Here is a 22,762-nt window from a genome sequence, read left to right as displayed (position 1 = left end):
ATCATTTCCCAGGTTTAAGAAACAATGATTGACATTTTCTGTGATTTTATGGGCCGAGTGATTACTCGATTAACGGATAAAATAATTGACAGATGAATCAATTATGAAAATAGTGTACTAGTTATTCACTAACAAACATGGGAGAGGTAGAGGTGAGTGGAGGAGTCACTAATTCTGAGACACGTGGTAGAATTATATGATTCTCAATTCACTGAAATCCAAATTAACTCAACATCTATTTAAAATCCTATGAATCTGCAACAGACTGAAGAAATAGACACTGAAATACGGCTTTAAAACAAAGGCATTTATTGCGAAAAATGCACTTAACATGAAAAAAACAAACAAAAACAAATCAACCACGGGTCATCAGTACAAGACGATGTATCATGGTCACATGGTAGAGAGCGCTGGTCAGCGCAGAGCATGACTTCAATGGCACAAAAGGCCTATAAATATTCTGCACAATATAGAATTATATTTATATTTATATTTATATATATATATTCTTTTTCGCTTTCCCTTGCTGTTCTTTTTCCTTAAAGTTCCTTTTTGTTTTGTTAAGAGCTACATACGCAGGCTCCCTTCCCTTACACACACACACACTCAAAAACAAATACACACATCACACATTCAAACAAATATGGCCGACATCTAATTCAAGAGGGCAGGACGAGTGCTTAGACTTCCTGGAAAGATGGTACAGCAATTTAGTAGCAAGTCCAATAAAATATAAAATTGGATGTGCATTCATGCCGGTGGGAGTTATTACCACCGCTGTTGGTGGCTGGTTGACATTTCCCAAGCCTTTTACCATGAGAAACCCGCGTGGTATTTACAACCAGGACAAACTCACGTCACGGGAAAAACAAAACAGGAGTGAAAACCAGCAGCTTAAGTCGTTTATTTTATGTAAAGTGACCACTGTGCGGCGGTTGTATTCCTGATGATTTGACTCTTGTAAACTCTTCCCCTCATCACATCTGCCCTCAAAAGGAAAAGACAGCGGAGACACAAACACAAAGACTAAGTTTGACTTGGTAGAAATGAATGAAGATTCTGCTTTTGACACAGTGAGATGAAGCTAGTGGCAGGACAGAGATGAAACACGGGCCGCGGAAGTCATATAGTTTAATATTTGTGTCTTGTTGAGTGTGGTTTGGCATTTCTAGGCACCAGGGTTCGACTGACAGGTTTTTTTACGAATGCAGACATGTTTGGATTCAAGTTTCCAGTACGTGATATTTCATGGAAAGAGCTGCACGTGTCGTCTCACACACGCCCAACAAGGATACACTTAGACATTTTTAATGAATCATGAGGTACGTAAGGAAACGATAAGCTGCTCTCTATTAACAATCCCACTGTATGACGTCAGTCTAGCCCAGCGGTTTCTTAATCCTGGGCATTTTAGATGTTTCCTCGCTCCAACACACCTGTTTCTAATAAATGGGTCGTTATCAGGCCTCTGCAGAGCTTGCTGACGAGGTGATCGTTTGAATCAGGTGTGTTGGAGCAGGGAGGCTTCTAAAACATGCAGGTCAGTGGGGTTCCCCAGACCAGGAATGAGAAACCCTGGTCTAGAACCTAGTTTGTGTGACCTGTGACAGAGCAAAGGACAAGAGCTAAAATGATGCCTTCTTTCTGTAATTGATGTCACGTCCATGTTTTTGTTCACTTTCCTTCACAGTTTAAGATATAAGGATTTTCTCATAACAAAGTAACAATAGATTGAAATTCAAGTTTTGTGCTGCCCTTGTGCTTCTGATATATCATCTACTGTATGCTGTCTCTGTATTTGCTGGGAGATTATATTAATCCTCTCTCCACCCAAGGTGTCTAAGGCAGTGTCAACCCTGGTCCTGAAGACTCACTGCCCTGCGTGTTTTAAAGGCTTCCTTGCTCCAACACACCTGATTCGAATAAATGGGTCATTAACGGCCTTCTGTAGAGTTCTGACCAATCTAAAACATGCAGGGCAGTGGGTTCCCAACACCAGGATTAAGAAACTCTGGTGTAGAACCTAGTAGTTGGAGTTTTTGGTATTATCTGTTAAAAGAGTTGAAATGATGATCCCAGATTTTGCTTCTTTCTGTAATTTATGTCAGTTTTCCCATGTTTTTGTTCACTGTCCTTCACAGTTTAAGGGATTAGGATTGGATTCCACCATCACAAAGTCACAATAGATTAAAAAAACAACAACAAAGACTTTTGTTTTCCCCCCTCCCCAAATTCAAGTTTCAAGGTTTATGCTGCACTTGTGCTTCTGCTATATCTTCTGTTCTGTCTCTATCTGACGTGTCCAAGGCAGTGTTTGTCAACCCCGGCCCTGGAGACTCCCTGCCCTGCATGTTTTATAGGTTTTCTTGCTCCAACACACCTGATTCAAATGAATGCGTCGTTATCAGGCTTCTGCAGAGTTCTGGTCATTTGAATCAGGTGTGTAGGCAACTTTTAAAACATGCAGGGCAGTGGTTTCCCCAAGACCAGGGTTGAGAAACACTGGTCTATGGTGTTCATAATCTCCAATCAGAGGGAATCAGCCTGACCTGTGTGCACTGGGCTGGTTGTAGTTTGTGCTTTGTTCTGGCCCATTATTTATAAAAACAAACAAACAAAAACAGGAGAATTGTTACTCTTGCTGATATTTCACAAACACACACTCACACACACTCACACTGAACTCGAGCTCTGAGTTTCGCTGTGCTTCAATCTCCTGAATGTCGATGGTTGTGGCAGGACGTAAACAAGACAAGCTTGAAATCCACACTCAGGAACATAGAAATTCACAAAAGCAAAAGACCGACTATACACTGACTGACGCGGTACAAAAATACTTGTTTTAAGGTTGACAAGATCAGAGAAAAAGCTGTTGAAAGTTTGGCAGTCGAGTGTTAAGAAGTTGTTAGTCCCTGCCCTCTGATTCACAAGTATTTCTGCCTCCAACCGTACATTCCACCACGATCTGATCAAATCTGCACATCTTGTTTTACAATATTGCTGTAGTCCCAACAAAAACACTTAATATCCCGACAAATGGCAAGTCTTCCCGTCTCATTTGTGCCATAAACTTCTCTGGATAAAAGGATTGCAATGATTTTGTCTTAACAAAAAAAACAAAAACAAAAACGAGGCCTGCCCTTAAAATACCATGGAAATCCCTTCTGTCAAACAATAAATGTGTAAAATACTGAATATTTAGACATACTGGCAGGTTGTATCCGATATTCTTTTGTCTGTAATTCCACACAGAAGATCAAAATACAACTCCATAAAAACAAATCAGTGTTTTGGTGTCACTTCTCGTTTCTTTGTACATTCAGCAAGCCAGTTTATTCAGTTCAATGCAGCTGCGAGAGGTCTGCGAAGCACGAATGTAAATCAAACAAATGGTCTGGTATAAAGTCATATAACATATATATAAATAGAAAAAAAATGATCACTTAATCCATATTTCACTTTTTGCACCATTTTCAAAAGAATGAACCCCCCCCTCCCCACCCCGTGACAGGTCGTGACACAGCATGGTTAGTTTGGAACAACACCAACATCTATTTCAACGCATATGAAAAACAATAACAATGCTACATGCATTAACATATACTGGTTGAAAAGAAACACCGTATGCTCGTTGTCACAAACTAGACACAGATATGTGCTTACAGAGGATCCTTCCCTCATCACCTAGTGGTACGTTCCCCCACTTTTTTTTCCTCAATTGAAGAAAGCACCCAAATTCATGTTCTGAGGTCTCAGTGGAAAAAAGCAGAGCCGACGCTTCTTGTGCTCGTGTTTGCTGGTGGATGATGCCCGAGGAGAAGAACCGGGAGGAGGGGCTGGGGAGGCAGGGTTTTGTCTGACTGTGCTCTCTGAGTCTGTGTGCCGTCAGTAGTCAACAATCACGAGGTCAGGCCCCCTCTGGTCCAACGCTGTCACGGGGCCAATGACCGGTGACAGCGTTGGTCCCAATGTGTGGGAAAGCTGCCGCGCTTCAAATGTGGCTGGAGCTGGTCAAAGCCGGCGCTAGCTTTCCTTTATATATGTGTGTGTGTGTGCTTGTATCAATATCTGCAATATCTGTAATTAATGTTTTGTGACCGTATTGACTTTATTTTAAAACCAGAGTTCATTGACAGATTTTTCTGCTAGATCACATGAAATTTTCCTACCTTTTTTTCTGCAGGTCACTTCTCATATTTGATATTTGACTGACCCCTGGCTTTCGTGTGTTTGTGTGTCTTTGTGACTCAGTGTGTGCGTTCTTCTTCATCTTCCGTCCTCTTTTTTCTTTCTTTCTCAGTTTTAGAAGCTCTCGACGAAGCTGCTGGGGAACAGGCCCGTCTGTCCCGTCCTCTGTAAGGTGCCTTTGAACCAACCGTCCTCCCGCTTCTTATGGACAAACACCACGTCTCCCTCGCGCAGCTCGATCTCCGCCTCGCTCTGCGGGGGGTAGGGCACCACCACGCGGTACCTGCCACACACACAATCTTTAATGGATTCTAGAAATGTTCTGCATGTTGTGGTCATGTGTTTATTACACAAGATCTCTGGACACACTCACATGGTATGAATATGACTTTTTTATATGTCATTAACCTGGTTCTTTCTCTCCCTAGTTTGTGTCTTTCCTTCCTTTCCTCTCTCTGTGTCCTCATCTTGCAGGTTGCAGGATCCAGATCCAGTTTTCGAGGCTATTAATATCACCATTATTATTATGCTATAATTAAAAGTTGGTGTCAGTATAATTTTTATCAACAGTCTCTGCTGCTGCTTATTATATAAATGACATTGTATTTCTATAAACATGTCATCACTGACTCTGAACTGTCCCGTATAAACTGTTGTTGTTTATCTGCTCCTGGTCTCTCTCTTCTGTCTCTACCTCATCTCCCTCTTGTCCTTTCTGTCCCCCACCTCTCCTCTGTCACCCCAACCGGTCGAGGCAGATGACCGCACATCTCTGGGCCTGGTTCCGTCAGAGATTTCTTCCTGTTAAGAGGCAGTTTTTTCACTCCACTGATGCCTAGTGTTTGCTCATTGTGTGAACTGTTGGGGTTCTCTGCTCTCCTTGATGTTGTCTATGTACAGTGCCTTGAGATAATGTATGTTATGATTTGGCGCTATACAAATAAAATTGAATTGAATTGACATATTCACGTTTGTCAACGCGTCTGGAACAATTCTGCAGTTGGAAAAGCCTTTTTAATTTGTCAATTTACCAATAATATCGTGATTATGTTCAGGTTTTATTTGTGTTTTGTTTTTATAAATAAGACCTTCTACCATTTGGACACAACAATAAAGCTACTGGTCTTAATATCTTAATGTCTCACTGCTGTATGTATGTGGTCTGTTTATGGTTTGGTTGGATGGTTGTTTATGGTTTAAGGCAGGCGTGTCAAATGTAAGGCGTGCGGGCCAGAACTGGCCCACCAGAGGGTCCAATCTGGCACAGGATGACCACACAGGATACTTTATTTTTTAGTACTTTAGTAGTAATACTTTATGCATTAAACGTAGATCCACTGTAATCTGTAAGGTGTAATGCACATGTGTATATGGTAGGCATCATTTTGTTGAAATTGCACTTGTTTTGTTCATAATGTTGTGTAAAAAGATAAAAGGTTCATTAAAGGTAAAACAAAGGGAAATGTTTGGAGTTCTTGTTGTTCATAGGTTATTATGCTATTATTTTAGTGGTACGGCCCACGTGAGATCAAATTGGCCTGTATGTGGCCCCTGAACTAAAATGAGATTGACATCCCTGCTGGAGTCAAATACTTAACACAGGGGTGTCCAAAGGGCCAGATTTGATCATTTGAAGATTTCCGATTCCAATTATCATTTTTAAATGGCAATGTAACCAAATCCAAGCCACGCAGGTGTGAAAAAAAACGAAAAATAATCTGCCTTCCTTTCACATCTGGAGTTAAAGAACCCAGGGACTCTGGATTCAAGGCACAACTCCTTACCAGTTGAGCTAATGAGTGACATGTTTTTCTGTCTCTTTTTCTCCCGGTCCATGAATAATACATTATAAAAGGAGCTGCAGGCTGTGCAAAATCTGACTGAGGGCCGCAATTGTCCCACGGGCCGGACTTTGGACATGCCCGACTTAACAGATCAGCCTTAATTTAATGTTGTGGCCATTCACTGCACAGTACTTACATGAAATTGGATTTAAAATGCAATGTGTTTGCTTTAAGGATACAATCATAATCTAACATGCCATTTTCTTTTCCAATTTACAACCTAACATAGAGAGAGAATACAATAACACCGCACAAATTCTATGAAAGTCGATTGACCTATTGCCATTTATTGCTAGTGGCACGAGGACGTCGGCCAAGTACGCGGTCTCTAATGTGTCCTGAGGAAGGACTGCATTCATGCAGCTCAGGAAAGTGTCACATGTGTCCTCAAACCTACTCAGAGTGTAGTTTCTGTGATCAGATCTAAAGACACATTTAACACAGACTGGGAGCATAGTTGTAAGTGTGATCTGGACGTGATCGGATCCCTGAAGTGTGTGTGTGTGTGAGAGTCACTGGGATAAGAAAGCGCATCTGATGACTCATCTCAGTTGTAAGTGTCGCTCCTGGTCAGCACTAAGTGACAGATGGCTCACAGGCTTTAAAGTGAAGACCATCACATTGATTAAACCCCGGTGTTACTTTGCCACAAAGTGGACTCAGTGCAGTAATAACTTATCGGTCATAAAGTTGCCTCTGGCTGATTCTGACTTTGTGTCCATTTATCCTCTGCTTGTGCTTTTCTTGTCAGCGAGTTTAAAAACTTTCACGACTGTCGTTTCTTTCCTCCAAACGCTGTCTCCTCCCTTCGCTGTAAAGTCAGTGTAAAAAAACGTGTTGTCAGGGATTATTATGGTTTATTGTCAGTTTAAATTGTCCATATATCCCCTTTATATTTATTTGTTTTGTGTTTCTGCGTGTTCATGTTTGTGTGCCCACCTCTCTCTGGACAGGGGTTTTGGTTCAGGACGCAGGACCATCAGAGGGTTGCCAGCCCGTGTTGCCGGGGGAGACATGGGGAAGTTTGTATCGAGGGACCCGGACTTCCTGTGTAGTGGCTCCAGCCCTATGGCCCCGCCCATCTCGCTCTCAATCGGGCAGGAGCCGGCCCGCCCGGCCGACACCAGCGGGCAGGAACCTGATCGGGCGTGGTGGTGGTGGTGGTGAGGATGATGCGCGGGGTCTGTGGGGGTGTTGTGGGTCGGTGGGGAGGAGGGAGGTGAGCGGGATTTCTTCTTGGCCGCTGCACCAGACAAGAGCTTCAACAAACCTCCCGCTTTCCTCTCCTTCTGTGGATGGAGTGAGACAAAAAAAACAACAACAATGAATAACAAACACGATGATTGTGATAAATGTGGTCAGAGTTTCTCCTCATGTTATTTAAAAATCATGTGTGTGTGTTTTATACAAGCAAGTAATATCGACGGAAAAAATTCCTTTAAACCCAAAACACAATCTCTCAGTGTTTAGTCTTTAAGATCCAAAAAACTACCCACATGGCAACCTTTACATCATCCGAGTATTTTTTTTCCACAGTGAGCATAAAAAGACAAAAAAAACCAGCACAAGTCTTTTCTTCCCTCTGCTGCTCAGGGAGGAAATAATGGTTCTGAGAGTATCTGAACAAGTGTTGTCAGTGTTCATGCTATGAGCTTCTGCTCGGTTACTATGCGTATGTTCAACAGGGGGGTGGGTTAGCTCCGTTAATGATCCTTCAGGCTGAAATAATGTGTACATACTGAGGGAGTCATCGAGGAATCAAGTGTAGTGAAGTGGTTTTCGTAATGACACCTACGAAAGCAGATTCATGATTTCGCCCATTCAGCTTTGAATATGGAGGCCGTGTGCAATCATGTCCATTCAGCTCAACTCAATATCTGGAGGACAAACAGCTGTCTCTCTCTCTCTCTCTCTCACGCTCTTTTGCCCGCTTGTTGCTGTTTTTTTGTTTTTTTTTAACACTCAATCATAACAATGTGCATCAATTCCAAGCACATCTGAGCAAGAATTCACTTTATCAGTGATGCAGGGAGCCTTCATCATCATCTTTGTCTTCACTGCAGCCATTTGTTCCTCTAATAGCGGGCTGCTGGATCAAGCATCCAGGTTTTTATACCCATTTTCTCTCTCTCACACTCTGTCATTGAAAAACTGAGCGATGCGGTTGTCACATAAATGTCATAAGTGCTGCAAATATAAGAGCTGGAGTAGAAAAGTCAAAATATAGACTTGTAAAAAAAAAAAAAGCTTGTGATTTTATATGAGGATAAGGATTAAAGAGAGACGGGGCAGCGGTGGAAGATGTTACGACAAAGCTCCACAGAGAGCGGAGGACAGAAAGTACACCATAAAGAGAGGCGGTGACCTATTGACCACAACCCCACGCTCCCGCGTTTTAATGCACTCTGTCAACATAGATCAGGACAGAGACCAATGATTTACTGGGGTTCCATAGACCCAGCCCATTCTAAAGGCGGCTCATACCCGACTTCATAGTGGCCCTTCACAGATTAGAGAGACACTTTTCACTAGAGCTGCAACTAAGTCTAGTATTCTGTTAAAGGCACTGTGAGATGTTTGTGGGTCATATGTGACATTTACCTTATATAAAAGAGAAACACATGCTAATACAGTGCACGTCTTTGATTTTATGCACTTTGAGTTGCACCAAAGATTTTAATTTGAAATAGTTACAGCTAATACTGTGCAATTTTGTATGCACTGTGAGGTGTGATGAAAATAATTGTATTGCTAGTTTTTTTTATTATATTTTTAATGCACTTTTATTAATGTGTCCTCACCTGTTGCAGGAAATGCCTGGCCCAGCTAAATTTCTTGTTTGTAATATATTTGTATATTTGCTATTGCTATAGACCATGCATGTGTAATGGCAAGTTTTTTTGAAGCACAAAAAACATCAAACTCAAGATCAGACATTGATATCTGAGGAAAAAGTAAACAATTAAAAAGAGTCGTGAAATAAAGTGAGACCCACTACTAAATAAACATTTTTTCCCCTGCATACAACAAGCGCCACTTCTTCAGCGTTATTTCTTATTTCTCACAGGATGTGCGGATGTGATCTCGCTTTGTTTTTACATCATTAAAGTCTTTCTCACACATCCACTTTTCATCACACCACCGATGCAGTCACCTCAGGTTCTACGGTGACGAGGGAGTGAACGATGCAGACGCACGCACACACGTTTTCCCACCGCTTTGGCATCACAGATTCCCTTCCTGTCACGCGAATAAATCTTGTTTGAATTTTAATTTGGGAGCGGGAGGAGATGATGAAGAGGAAAATAAAGACAAACAAAGGGAGAGGAGGACAGAGCAATGCAGAGGGAGTAAGGAGCAGTGGAGGAGTCGAGGGGGGGAGATGTGATGAAGGAGAATATAGAGGGATGAAGGGACAGCAAGAGAGAAGATGGGAGGAGAGACACTTTCATCAGCAAGCTTAGAGGCTTAATCTGCCTCCAATGAGTGTGTGTGTGTGTGTGCGTGCTTGTTTGTGTATATCCGTTTATATTGGCGGGTCACACGCTGCTGCAGTTGTTCCAGAATTGACCACCAGAGAGCAGCAGACAGTCACCGTTTCATCTGACTCCACAGCTGACATGGAAGGGCATTAAAATAAATGTGTCTTCAAAGTGTGAAGTTTTATGTCATGCCAAATGTAAGAGAAGGGATGAGAGGGTTTTTAAAAGTCTGACTTAGACTTTTGGAAATTATACCGCAGAGCAGAGGTCTTAAACTCCGCAGGCCACATGTGACCCTCCCCCCCCTTTTTATAGAAATAGATTAATTTAGCATCATAAATACATTTTTATCGCAAACTACATATTGCTCCATATCGACTCAGACACTTTTATTTTGAAATTCTGTGAAATGTCCGTCATTGCGATCTCATGATGGAATTTCGTGACATCATTGTAAGCTCATGTGAATAGTTTTTCACTTGACCGCCCGCCCTTCTGGCCAGACTTGATGCTCAGTGGCCCCAAGGTCATTTGAGTTTGAGTTTGAGAGCCCTGCTGAAGAGACTGCTCCACAGATACTCAATAATCACCCTAAACAAGACAACATATGGAGAGAGCCTTTCATGGAGAGTCACAAAAACAGACCAAGAAAAGCTCTCAGTATCTCAAATGTATCCAGCGTATGTGATCTGTATCTGGATATGAGATTTTGGTCATATTGCAATTCAGGGTTTATAGAAAAAGAATGTTGTGGACACTAGTTTCAGTCCGGCCCCCTTTTGAGGACTTTTGAGGTAAAACACCTGTAAGAAATGACATGTTTAGAAAAAGAAAATCCAAAATAGTGGATGATGGGAGCTACATATTTTACTTGATGTACTCACTGTGTTGGTTAAAAACAGTGTCTTCATTATATTTGAAACCAAGGTGTTGACTTTCCTTTTCCATGCCATGCATTTGTGTCTCAAACTATTCAAAATCAGTGAATGCAAAATATAGTCATGTCCGTGATATGCAGCGCAGTAAAATAGCAGAATTTAAACCAAATTCTTTTTGGTTTAAATATCCCTTTAGTTGCTGCGCGTGCCCCGCATGAATGAATTTTGCAGATAATGGCGCGTGTCTAACGACGTAATGGTGGCCGCGCTCCAGACAGCGTGACACGGTGTTGACCGGACAGTATCCACACCGTCTGTGTGCCAGACAGTTATCATAGCTGCTCCACCATTTCCTCTGTGACAAAGATGGAATCTCACTTCTGACCTGAAACCTGATGATTCGGCTCTGCTCAGACTGAGAGCAGCACATGGTGAGGCCAAACGTCTTTTCACGACATAGTACTTTGCAACGGCTTATTATTTTTGTTCTAATTTAACTTTAAAAATGTGATTTATGGAGCTACCCTGCTGTTGTATTCTTGATTTAAAGATAATAAGAAAAACGCAGCATGTATTCATGATTGAACAGAAATTACAATCCTGAATCGGGTCTCTAAAAAAGACAAGCTGAAGCCATCCTTGAATGAGACAATGTAAACAAGGCAGCTGCCTGTTCCATGGTCAATGAGCTGTTTGTCAGCTAGCCATGTAGTTAGATTAGCTGTCCCAGACAGTGAAGCCAACGGCGAAAACAAATGGAGCTGAGACAGATGCAAGCGTTTGTTGCCATCCTTCACTGTCAGCGCTGCCTGATTTAACATCCACAGCTCTGACTCCGCACGTCTCATACAGTATGACGTTATTGCGAGGTAAAAAAAACCCAAAAACTCCTCACTGAGGAAAAGAAGAAACATTATTCAAAACACCCGCTGAATAACATCACCGGAGTGAGTAGTTATCAAAAAAACATTTCAGGGCCATTTGATTCTTGCTGTCATCGTTCGTCGGGAAGACGAGCTCACCTTCTCCACTTTTGGCGCGATGGTGGGTGCGTGGGAGGGGCCCGGTAAAGGTGGCTGCAGTGGACTGGCCGGCTCGCCATTGAGGAGCACCGCTGACACGTTGGGAGGTGTGAGACACGAGAGCGGGGACGAGAGCGGGAGGAGGGGACGCGAGGCCGGCGAAGACAGGGGAGAGGGCCCTAAACTGGGACCCGGAGACACCATGGAGAGAGGACGACCCGACTGGCCGGGGCAACGTGAAGGGGAGGAGCTCTGAGAACGCAGGGGAGAAATGGCCACCGTGGAACGTTCTGGGCTTCCGGCTGTGGGACTGTGCACTGAAAAACACAAACACACAGGGATTAATACAAATGAGAGGACAGCAGAATGACTCTCTTCGTAAATGTGTGGAGATTATTATAATAACCTGTAGTCTGGAATATTATAGTTATCTGAAATAACAACTTGGTCTGTAGGTATGTTCAGCAATAATAAATGGTTGCTCTATGTGTTGCTGTGATGGACTGGCGACCTGTCCAGGGTGTGACCCCGCCTTTCACCCTATGCCATGATTGGCACCCGCGCCCCCTGTGATAGATAGATGGATAAAACTAAGTTCCTCTTTGGTTTTGACAAGATATACCCACACATGGCCAGGCTAGTTTGTGCTTTTTTTGTTAAAAACAACAACGATGAAATAGCCATGAAAAGCTGGAAGCATCTTGACACATTTGATGGTGATGATTACTATTATTATAATACAGTAATAAAGCCAGCCTGTCCCAGCCTGCATTGGGCATAATCACTTAAAAACACACAAGTAAAATCCATTAGATTCTGCACAACATTGACATGGAAGTGAAATTTCAATATGACTCATCCTGAGGCCCTAACTCAGAAGGAACGAAAGCCATGTAGAAATACAAGGTGGCAGAAGAGAAAACACACAGACACACACACAATTTCAGAGGTCATTACATTGACATACATTAATTTCGTGGAGATGCAATCCTAACACTGACCTCAGCCCACCTTAAAATGTAGTCATTTACATTGTTAGGGACTTGATTTTTGTCCCCATAAGGACGACAAGTCCCCATGTGAGTGTGCAAACAGATTTAGGTCCCCACAACATAAGGAATCCAGCTGCACACACACATGGTTAGAAGCCACCTGCTCTGCCTTCACTGCAGCACTCAGGCCGTAATCCACGGAGAGGCAGACTGGTCATGTGACAAAACCACTAAACACCAGAACTATGCACACACTTTATTTTGTAATGGAGACCATATGCATGAGTGTGTTAGTGTGTGTGTGCGTGTGTGTGTGTGTTTGTGTGTTTTGTGGGAGACAGAAAGAGAGAGGAAAAAAGGGAAAGAGGTGCAGAGGTGGAGGCATGAAGCTCTGTCATTACGCCTCCATAAAACAAAAAAAACAACACAGTGATGTCATTCCACTGTGTGTGTGTGTGTTTGTGAGTGTGTGGGAGTGCACATATGTGTGTGTGTGTAGCCGTGTGAGTGTGTATGTGTCTTGGCATTGTTCTTACAGCGCGTACTCTTCAGCCTCGCCATTATTTTCTCAGTGAGACAGAAAAGACACAAAGAGGGAGAGAAGAAAGAGGGTGCTCGAGAGATGAATAGACTCTGAGTGGAGTGCAGGGGCTGATACCGTCGAGATGTCGTAACAGACGCAGGTATGAGTGTCTCTGAGGGAAAGCGTACGTGGGACTGACCAACGAACGATTCTCCAGAATCTCGTTGAAACAAACAACGAATTTACTCAACAAATTGTACCAGTGTTTGCACAATAATGGGCTCTATGGACAAGAATCCACCTACGGTCTCTGTTTGTTTATGTGTCGATTCAATGTTCTTCCCCATTTTAAGTCAACCATATGCAGAGTGTACGTGTTGCAACATCCCTGCTTTTAGTGCATCCGTGTGCAAACCTCTGTTAAGCCTCTTTTACATTAAAATTAGCTGGTAAACATGATTTGTGAAGTAAAAAAAAAAGGCCATTCCACTTGCCAATGGTTGTTCTTCCCTGTGGTGTTTTTTTTTGCTCCCACCCCTGCTATGATTGAGCTCTTTTAATTTTTAATCTTCTGCACTTTACATTCTTTTAATCATTTTAATCATTTAAGAGTAAATTATTATTTTAAGCTGCAGTATCACATTTTATGCTCCATTTCCACTTTTTCTTTTGTACTGTGAACTGTGGCGTCCCTCTCTTAGTTCCTTAAAATCATTCAGTTGATGTGATTGATGCGCTCTTGTTCAAGGTTCACCACAGACATTCATGGCTATCGCTCATGTCATGGTGTTCCCACAAATGTCAAGAATGTGGATCAAACACATTCTTGCTGGTCAAAAACCTGTTCAAATCTGGGATTAAGGTGGTTTTTTGACCACAGGGATTGGGGGGTACTGTACGTCCCCTCTCGCCCTGTTCAAATGTTGTAATATCAACAACTGGAACTCCTGTTTATTTTGGCATCTTTCCAGCTTTGTTCACATTATATTGCTTTTATTATATTTTTTTGGGGGGGGTTCAAATTGATTTTGTTTCACACATGACTGACAGTATTGATGGGAGCGGAGGTTAAATAGACTGCCGGGAGCAGAAGCCTGCAAAATTTTGAACATGGTGTTGAGGCTACTTGAATTAATGACGAATCAATATTCTATTATTCTGTAATCAGAGACTAAGAGTGTAAAATGTAGCAACATCCCAACAGATCTGGACTCTGCTCCTTTGAGCCTGCCGGCTGGTGAGACCTGATGTTGCAGAGGGTGAGGTTTGTAAAAACACGAGGGACGTGTCAATATACCTATTTTACATGTCTCTGTAACAAGAGGCATCTCTCCTTTCACTGAATGTCAGCGTGTGCGCTCTCGCTTACCCAGCTGCACTGAGGTGCGAGCCTGGTTCACCGAATGCTGGCTGGAGCGCAGACAGTTCTTCAGCTGGGCGGCGGCAGTCTGCGGCGATGAGGCGGGACTGATGGCGTGACCGGAGTTGGCAGAGTTTATCAGCGGGGTGGAGGGACGGGGCGAAGAGGGCCCCGGGGACCCCGGGGAGGACGGGTCAGAGATTTTACTTCCCACCTGACCACACCCACTTCCAACACCACCTCCTCCTCCTCCGACTGGACTGGACAGACATGAGCCGCGAGCACCCACTCCAAACGGAGCCCTGAAGCAGAGAACAGAGACGTTTACTCGTATTTGACATGTCCAAATGATCAGAGCTGATGTTTTATCTATTTCTTTCATACCGGACGATACCATGTTTTAGCCAAGCTACACATGCCGCAGGCACATTTAGAGCTGATGCCAAATGGCATCCAGAGGATGGATCCTACTGACTTGAGATGATCCAGTAATTTCCCCCCCCCAACATCGGCACGAGTGTAAGAAATAATTTGATTCAAAATTCAAAAATGCAGGTGTGCCAGGACAACTTTAAAAAGTATTTGGTCTCAATCTTGGGGGTTAAATGATGTGTATTATGTGTGAGTAAAAACATGAATACACAAAATACAAACTTTAAATAAATATAAGGATGAAGAACAGCAGTTTAATCCAGGACGGTAATGGAAATTGTCGTGTTTATTCTTGTGCTGTACTAAGAACATTAAGGGAATACTTCACCTTGGTATTAAGTATTCCTGGTATAAAAAAACTGTAATATGTAAATATGTAAATAGATAGTGATGGGATAAAGTAGCCAATAAATTGAGTTGTGTGTAATGTAAAGGAATGGGGTAGGTACATATAAGTTATAATGTAACGAGGTAAATGTAAATCTGTTCTATCGATCTATCGATCCATCTATCTATCTATCTATCTATCTATCTATCTATCTATCTATCTATCTATCTATCTATCTATCTATCTATCTATCTATCTATCTATCTATCTATCTCAGAGTCTACAGTACACAGGATGCGGTGTGAACGGTCTCCATTGTGCCCATGAGAGCATGAAAGGATCATTCAATTCAAAGCGCCCGTGTGCCTTGGCGTAGTCCGACAAAGCCACGAGCATGAGCACGGTTGACTCACTTGTTATGTGCAAAATGTTAATCGCCAGCGCTTTGTTCATAATAGCAGAGCGGGAGCCACAAACGGCACCATTATCCTTTGTCGGAGTGAGTAAATTCAGTGCCATTATCTGACTGGTGGATCGGCACAACATAGTGTCCTGCTGTAACATGTATGGAGGCACAGGCTGCTCATGTTTCCGTCTGCAGAGTGCTGAATGGCAGAACAGCAAGCTGAACATTATTGACGCAGCGGTATTCACACTCTTATGGCTGCCCATCGACTTCCCGTCAGACACATACCGAGTTATGGCTTTCTCTGTGTGTGTGTGTGTGTGTGTGTGTGTGTGTTTCCACCAGCAGGAAAAACACCAAAGTTATTCACAGAGTTCTTTAATATGAAGTCCTCAACCGACAATGTATTTTAACTGCTCGTTTGTGTGTGCTGGGGTTTTATACATTTGTGCCGCTCAGATATTCTCGGCTGCTATTGGTAACTTTTAAGACTTCATACACGATCGATATTTACACACTACAGCCAGTTTCTTGCTCGAGTGGAACATTTATATCATCATGACAAATGAATCCAGCATAAAAAATTGTGGCTGCAGCAGCAGCAGCACAGGCTTCTTTGAACTAAGCATGTTCACTTCAGGAGGTGTTGGTGAAAACCTTTGATTTGTTTTCCACGTTCTTTTGTCAACGACAAAGTTAATCTGCATGTTTTACACAAAAGCACTCACACGTACGGCTCCTTTTACACGTTAGCCCGCATTTCAATATCAATATTATCAGCCTGTTATTGGCTGTGCAAGTGTGTGTGTGTGTGTGTGTCTTTGTCAGCACCTCATTATCATAGTGAGAAATTTCTGAGCTGCACTGCAGACAAAAGAGGGGAAGAGGTGTGGGGTTGGGGGTGGAGGTGGAGGAAGAAGGAGAGACTAGGAATAACAAATTGCCTCTCATTTGATTACTTGCCCATCTTCTCTCTCTCTCTCTTTCTTTCTTTCTAAGATTGCATAACTGCAGATTGTAAGCAGCCATTCATATCTGGTGAAGAGGGACACCTGCTGTTTTTACAGCCGTTTCATCTCTTTGTCTTCTTCTTACTTTTTCTTTCTCTCCTCTTTTGGTTTTATGTTGCATTTCAGTTTTCCCACCACCTCTGTCTGATTTCCTTACACGTTTCCTTCTTCAATCCAGTTTTTTTTTTTACCCGCTTATATCTTTTTTCTTACCCTCTCCTCGTCTTTCTCATCTCATTTTCGCCTCTTTTTTTGTCTATCATCCTAAATCTCCTTTGCGCTTTCAAAGCGAAGGAGGAGATGAGCACCGTGGTTAGGAACAGTAAATTTGACAACAATGCTGACGATCTATGATGAATATCATAAATCGACTCACTGAATCTCTTAAATGGATATCACCATAAGGAGAATAGCATCTGCAGTTTGTACCGCAGCTGACAAAAATCTCAAAGAAATACTTTTTGGCACGAGTGCACAAAAACGTGTGCAAAGTTTTATGCCAAAACAAGTCCCAACACTGCTCTGCTCCACCTCATTTGTATTCAGCTTTGATTGAGCCAGTAAATGACCATGGAAATGACCAGGTGAAGTACAACTACTGTGTGGAAAAATGGTTTGGCTCACAGGTGGCTCCACAGGAATTAAACCTGGATGCACTGAGCTCATACTGTGGACTGTATCACAAATCAATCACATTTTTTTTCTTTTTACAGGTACTTGAAGCTTTCACGGCTGTGCACCCACTGCTCAATATGATTATACTGTGACTGCTATATACTTTTATCTGGATGGGGGAGATGACATTATCCCTGCTGTCTCCTCCTGCCTCCCCATCCCCAAGCTTGAGCTCACTGACCTGGACACAGGGGTGACGTAGTTTCCTGGGAAGACACCAGAGGCAGCTGTTCTCAGTGAGGTGCCTTTAAACCATCCGTCCTGACACTTCTCTGTCACCCGATACATCTCTCCTTTCCTTAGTTCAAGCTCGTCAGCCTTTTGGGGCTTGTAGGCATATAGAGCCAAATATCTGGGGAAACGAAAAAGGAAAAAAAAAAAAATCTTAATTGCCTTTTAGTGGCAAACGACTGTGCAATAGCGTGAGTTATACTCATAAATGCAGTATATTTCAACTCTAATCACTTTGGGAGTGATGTGACCACCGAGCTGACTATGTCGTGAACGGGAGCCTCATCAACATGTTGGTGTTGTGTCATGCCTCTGGTTAAGTCCACTGATAAATTGAATATTTGTTCATTATTATTCATTATATCACTGTGTTTGACCGCGTTTTTGTGTTGTCGTCGCTTTCTCCGAGTTAACGTATATAAATGAGCGTCTGCTCGCGTGTCTCCGGCGCAGACATGTGTCCTACGTGGCGCCAGTCTGTAACAGAGAAAGATTAGACCAAAGGGTAAACAAGCGCTATAAGCACTGCCTCCCGTTGCCATGGTAACAGATGTGGGGACCGTCTCCTGCCTCCCCATGGCAACAGACAAGGTTGCCAGGTCAAGATGGAAATGTCTGACCTCATCAGTGAGACATATCTGCAGCCACACATTGGTGTGTGTGTGTGCTGTAACTGAGTGTTTTTGCCCAAACAGCTAAATTCTAATAAAATCACATATTTATTAAATACGACTGCTGCTGCTGTGTATATAACTCTAACCCTGGTGAGGGCCCTTATTGTCCCTTTCCCTGGCCCTTAATAATCCCTTAAACTAATTCTAACCTTGGACAAAGGGAAGACTAAACAACAACTTTCTTCACTCTCAAGGTTTAAACCCAAACTGGTCCGTCACATACACAGGAGTTCAATATCAGAGACACACTCGGTTACCTGGGTCATTAATTACAAGGTAAATTAATGAACAATCCTGCACAGCGCTGGCACCTCACCAGCCATCTGGATGTGACTGGAGGGATTACATTCCACAAGACTTTAAGCACTTGTGAGTGTGCCAGGTAGATTTTGTTGGTCTTAATCCTTTTTTTAAAAAAAAAAAAAAAATATTATCAGCATGTGTGAAGTTGGTGAAATCAGTAGCAAAGCCTCTAAGTGCAGCCTGTGCAGTTTGTCCTGTGAATGCATACCGAGTCATATTGCTCCAGTGATATCCATGCGTAGCGACTTAATTTAATTTTCTAGCACATTTGTACGGCTGGAGTAAAGAAAAAAAAAAGTCGCAGCACAACTTCCTTGTGATCTCAGAGTTTAAGATGCTGACCATGTAAATGTAACATCGGAAGTTCAAGAGTTTAACATTTCCCTTTCGCCCCCCGTTTTCCCCTGTTTCAGCTGTTTTTTTTTTTTGTCCACCATTCAAGAAGAAAACCAATTTTGCATAAAAGTGAGTTATGTTATGTTCCCTCTGAGGTGGAAATAGATGATAAACCACAGCAAATATGAGGAAGACCAGTGTGACTGACAGCTGCTGTCGACACCTGGATGCAAGTGACGTTTCGAACACAAACCGCCAATCTTTCGCGCGTCATACCGGGTCGTCAGGTAGAGTCGGGTATCAGCACAGCATGCTGCAGTAAAATGGATAGGAAGTATAGTATGACCACATGACTGTGCTGTTGAAGGCTTTGCTATGAAACACTGATGTAACTGTGTGCTTGTGAGCCTATATTTCCTTTCTGAGAGGGATTTCATTCTTGACCAGTGGAGGAGTAAATGCAGTTTCAGAGGTGGTGGAACATGGCCAATATCTTTGGGCAAAAGAGGAAAAAAAATATTTTTAAACACAGCCAGAAGCTGGACTCGGAAAATCCTGCTTGCTACTCAGGCACAGATCCATGTTAATAAATCAGAACAGGCAGGTGTGAGGAGGGACTATAACCCAGGTCGCAGGTGGGTTGTGCTGACAGCACCCCGAGGCGTACTCACATGTTGAGTGGCAGCTGCACCTTGGCATGGGCCAGCAGCTCAGAGGTTATTGATGCCACTTTGGGGGGCACCAACACCCCTGCCGTAGAGGGCGAGGGACCTGGGGGAGACACGTCCTAAACACAAACAGAAAGACACATGAGTGGTTTTCATTTAGAACAAAAGTTTTTTACAAGTATGTGCCTGCATCCTTATCAGCTTTTCAGTATGCATCCTGGGTAATATTCAGAGACAGGAAAAGTACATTGAACGCAGGTGTGAATGCAACCAGAGGCAATACATGTAAAAGCAATGCATCTGCAGTTGAAGGCTGTCAGACGGATCATTTTATTCATATGGAACTGTCAGGGCGGGTGACAGGGGAATATGTTATAACCAAAGAGAGAGCTGGTTTTGTAAAATGAAATTGTATGTTTACTGAAACCAGAAAATACCAGCAATGCAATGTTGTCGTTATGTTTTGCTAGTTTTAGCACTTTAATGATGTTTTAATATCTGATTTGTTACACTGAAAATACAAATGTCACTTGTATAATATGACATATTGTTTCTGTTTACTCTAAGAGATTCTGACGGCGCGGTAACGCCATGCAAATGATGCTACTGATCATGACATCAAAAAACAGAGCTAACTGATCAATCCAAGGGGGGAGGAGTCATGTTACTCAGTGCCGCACAATCATGCCACAGCATGACAAGAAATTTTGAAATGTTTTTTTTATTTTTTATTCCACCTTGAGACCGGTAACCCACGCATACCTAATTAAGATGAAATAAAATCATTAGTCAAGTTCAATGCTAACAACCTGATTTTGAAAAAAGTTGAACGCAGAAGTATTTCTCCACTAAGACACTATCTTTGGTCCAGAAATGGCCCAGCATACTTCAACTGCCTTCATTGTGTGTGTTCACTTTACAACTTTAAAGTGCTTTTTCAGGATTAACACCAGCTTTTCTGTGAGGGTAAGGCACTTAGTTGTGATGGTAAGTGTGTCCTCACTATGTTATAAAAACACATTTGTTTGTTTGTGTGTGTGTTGCATGTTTGTACTTGGATGCGTGCAGCAGCTCTGGGGTCCGAGGAACTGATGAGCACAGGGTGGGAGATCTCCATGCTGTGCCTGTTGTTGAACTGGGCTGCCCTCTGGCTGACGGACAGCGCTGAAAACGAATGTCGCTTCTTGGCGTTTTTCTTCCCTTCGCCTCGCCGATGGCTGGAGCCGTTCCCATTCGAGGGGGAGGCACTCGGGGAGGGGCCCGGAGCGCAGGGGCCCAACGGGACTGGTTCAGAACTCGGACCTGGAACGTTTGTTGGCTGAGGTTTGTCAATCTCCATTAACTGCTTGGCCGTTTCATTTAACTGAGAGGAGAGGAGAGGAGAGGAGAGGAGAGGAGAGGAGAGGAGAAGTAGTTCACATGATGTTAGATGTCAGCCCTCATTGGTTCACACACACAATATGATATCAAGTGAGCTTGTGTGTCCTTTCTCCACTTGCTCATCTTGGCAGCCTTTCAAACAAGTGGTCCAGTGAGAGAGAAACACACTTTGACTGTCTCTCTCTCTCTTGTTCTCTCTCTCTGTGTCAAACAAACAAACACTCTGAAATAACTCAAGAAGCATGAGCTTCCCTTTACCTTTTGTTGATTCAAGGTTTCAGACTGTAGACTTTAGGCTCAGTATCTATATGGGTGGATTAGCGAAAGACTGCGTCCAGATGCATGTGCAGACGTCGCACACGAAATGTGCATCCCGCAAAAACAATGGGTGGGTGACCTCAACCTCTTACAGCTTCACCGTGTCTTTATTTTTAACAACTTAAACTAAGTGCACGGCAAGGCTAGACTACTGCTCTCCTTTGTTTTCTTTTATTAGAAAAACCAGCTCATCAATGGAAGAGCTGGTGAGTGAGCTTTAAATATCCAACGCGTTCACACATTCTCAACACACAGTGAATTTCCATTATTAAGTGTGAGTGTGTTCTGTTCTGGTGTTTGAGACAGGTGGCAGAAAATGCACAAGTTAGTTGTGACAATCTGATTGTGTACATGTATAAAATGTCTATTCACGTCCAATGTATCCAGGAAATTATGAGAGGTGTCAAACTCAAGGCCCGCAGGCCACATGCGGCCCGCTAATTGATGACATGTGGCTCAACACTTAATATCATATTAAAATGAAAACATGGCCTGTGACTTCCTCTTCCTTTAAACACAGCATGTTATATTAATAATAAGACATTATCACATCATGAAATGTATTACATTCAACATTTTATATACATTATAATTATATATCAGCTCGTTTAGTGTTTTAATTACAGTGTTATTTACTTCATTTTTAGATTTATTTTTCATTATATAAATAATGTATAAAAAAAACACAACGTTTTTTTCCCCACTATTTTTTCCCTAGATCCGGCCTCTCTTGACCACTAGATCCCAGGACATGTGAGTTTGACACCCCTGGATTAATTAAATCCTGGAATTACATACATTACAATTACAAATATGAAATTACATTTCATATTTGTCCTCCATGTTGTTTTCACTGTGTGTGTGTGTGTGGTGATTTGCTATAGTTGATGTCATTCTGACGTGAGAAAATGCTGTCAGTGATAGTGTGGGCCGTTAACTTTTGCAACCAATAAGACTGAAGACACACTTATTATAGACAGGCTTATTCAGAGTAAATCCTCAATCATCATTATGTGGCATAAATGACACTGAGATGACATCACGATACAACGGCAATATAAAACATCTTTTCTGCATTACCTGACTGGGGTAATGACTGTTTTTTGTCCGTCTTTGTGTGAGTGCTCTCTGGTGTTTTGCGTCTCTAGTGTTCATCACGATAGATCTCACATACAGTGTAACCTTTTAAAAGTTGCATGAATACTGTGTATATCATCACGACATGAGACGTTTGAGGGAAAGCTGCTCTGCTTTTATGATCAGTATGCTGTGCTTAGACTAACACCTGACACGGTGTAGTTAAATAATGTAGTTAACATTCTTTCTGCACACAGTGTCCACAGTGACACAGTGAAGTAAATCAAAAGTCACACGGGCAGTTGACATGTTAATTGTCTATAAATCAATATTAACGTCTGTTATGAACATTGCTGGAGTAACTTATGGGGAACTTTAAAAAGCACACACAACACGTTTGTGCAGCATTTGTAGTGAGGAAACTCATAGACATAATGCATTACCCTAATCTCAACCAGTACAACTATGTCTGATCCTAATCCTAATCCCAATCCTAAACCGGAACCCAATTCTAACATAAAAGCAAGTCTAAACCCTCATAAATGCCCTTTAAGAGTTGACAAAGGGTGAGGACCAGCCAAAATGTCCTCACTCCCACACACAAATGTGTTTTTACATCTGAGTGGGAACACATC

General features: G+C 42.5%; 1 protein-coding gene across 2 annotated transcripts in view; it reads right to left on the bottom strand.

The window, feature by feature from the left end:
- Window positions 1–4,250: 4,250 nt before the first annotated feature.
- Window positions 4,251–22,762, bottom strand: part of LOC122786648 (E3 ubiquitin-protein ligase SH3RF3-like) — a 79,494-nt gene continuing 60,982 nt past the window's right edge. The window contains exons 4-10 of one of the 2 annotated variants that reach the window (XM_044053101.1): window positions 20,407–20,715; window positions 19,356–19,471; window positions 17,322–17,492; window positions 14,299–14,591; window positions 11,415–11,731; window positions 6,972–7,321; window positions 4,251–4,471 (exon numbers count right to left, since the gene is read on the bottom strand). In XM_044053101.1, the coding sequence (XP_043909036.1) occupies window positions 4,303–4,471; window positions 6,972–7,321; window positions 11,415–11,731; window positions 14,299–14,591; window positions 17,322–17,492; window positions 19,356–19,471; window positions 20,407–20,715 (1,725 nt within the window). In that variant the 3' untranslated portion in view covers window positions 4,251–4,302. The remainder of the gene's footprint in view (window positions 4,472–6,971; window positions 7,322–11,414; window positions 11,732–14,298; window positions 14,592–17,321; window positions 17,493–19,355; window positions 19,472–20,406; window positions 20,716–22,762) is intronic. The other variant, XM_044053110.1, reaches the window with a different exon arrangement.

This window comes from Solea senegalensis, linkage group LG2 (assembly GCF_019176455.1).
Source record: "Solea senegalensis isolate Sse05_10M linkage group LG2, IFAPA_SoseM_1, whole genome shotgun sequence".
Lineage (NCBI taxonomy): Eukaryota > Metazoa > Chordata > Actinopteri > Pleuronectiformes > Soleidae > Solea > Solea senegalensis.
Note: the sequence above shows the minus strand (reverse complement) of the source record. Positions and strands in the feature narration are given on the sequence as shown.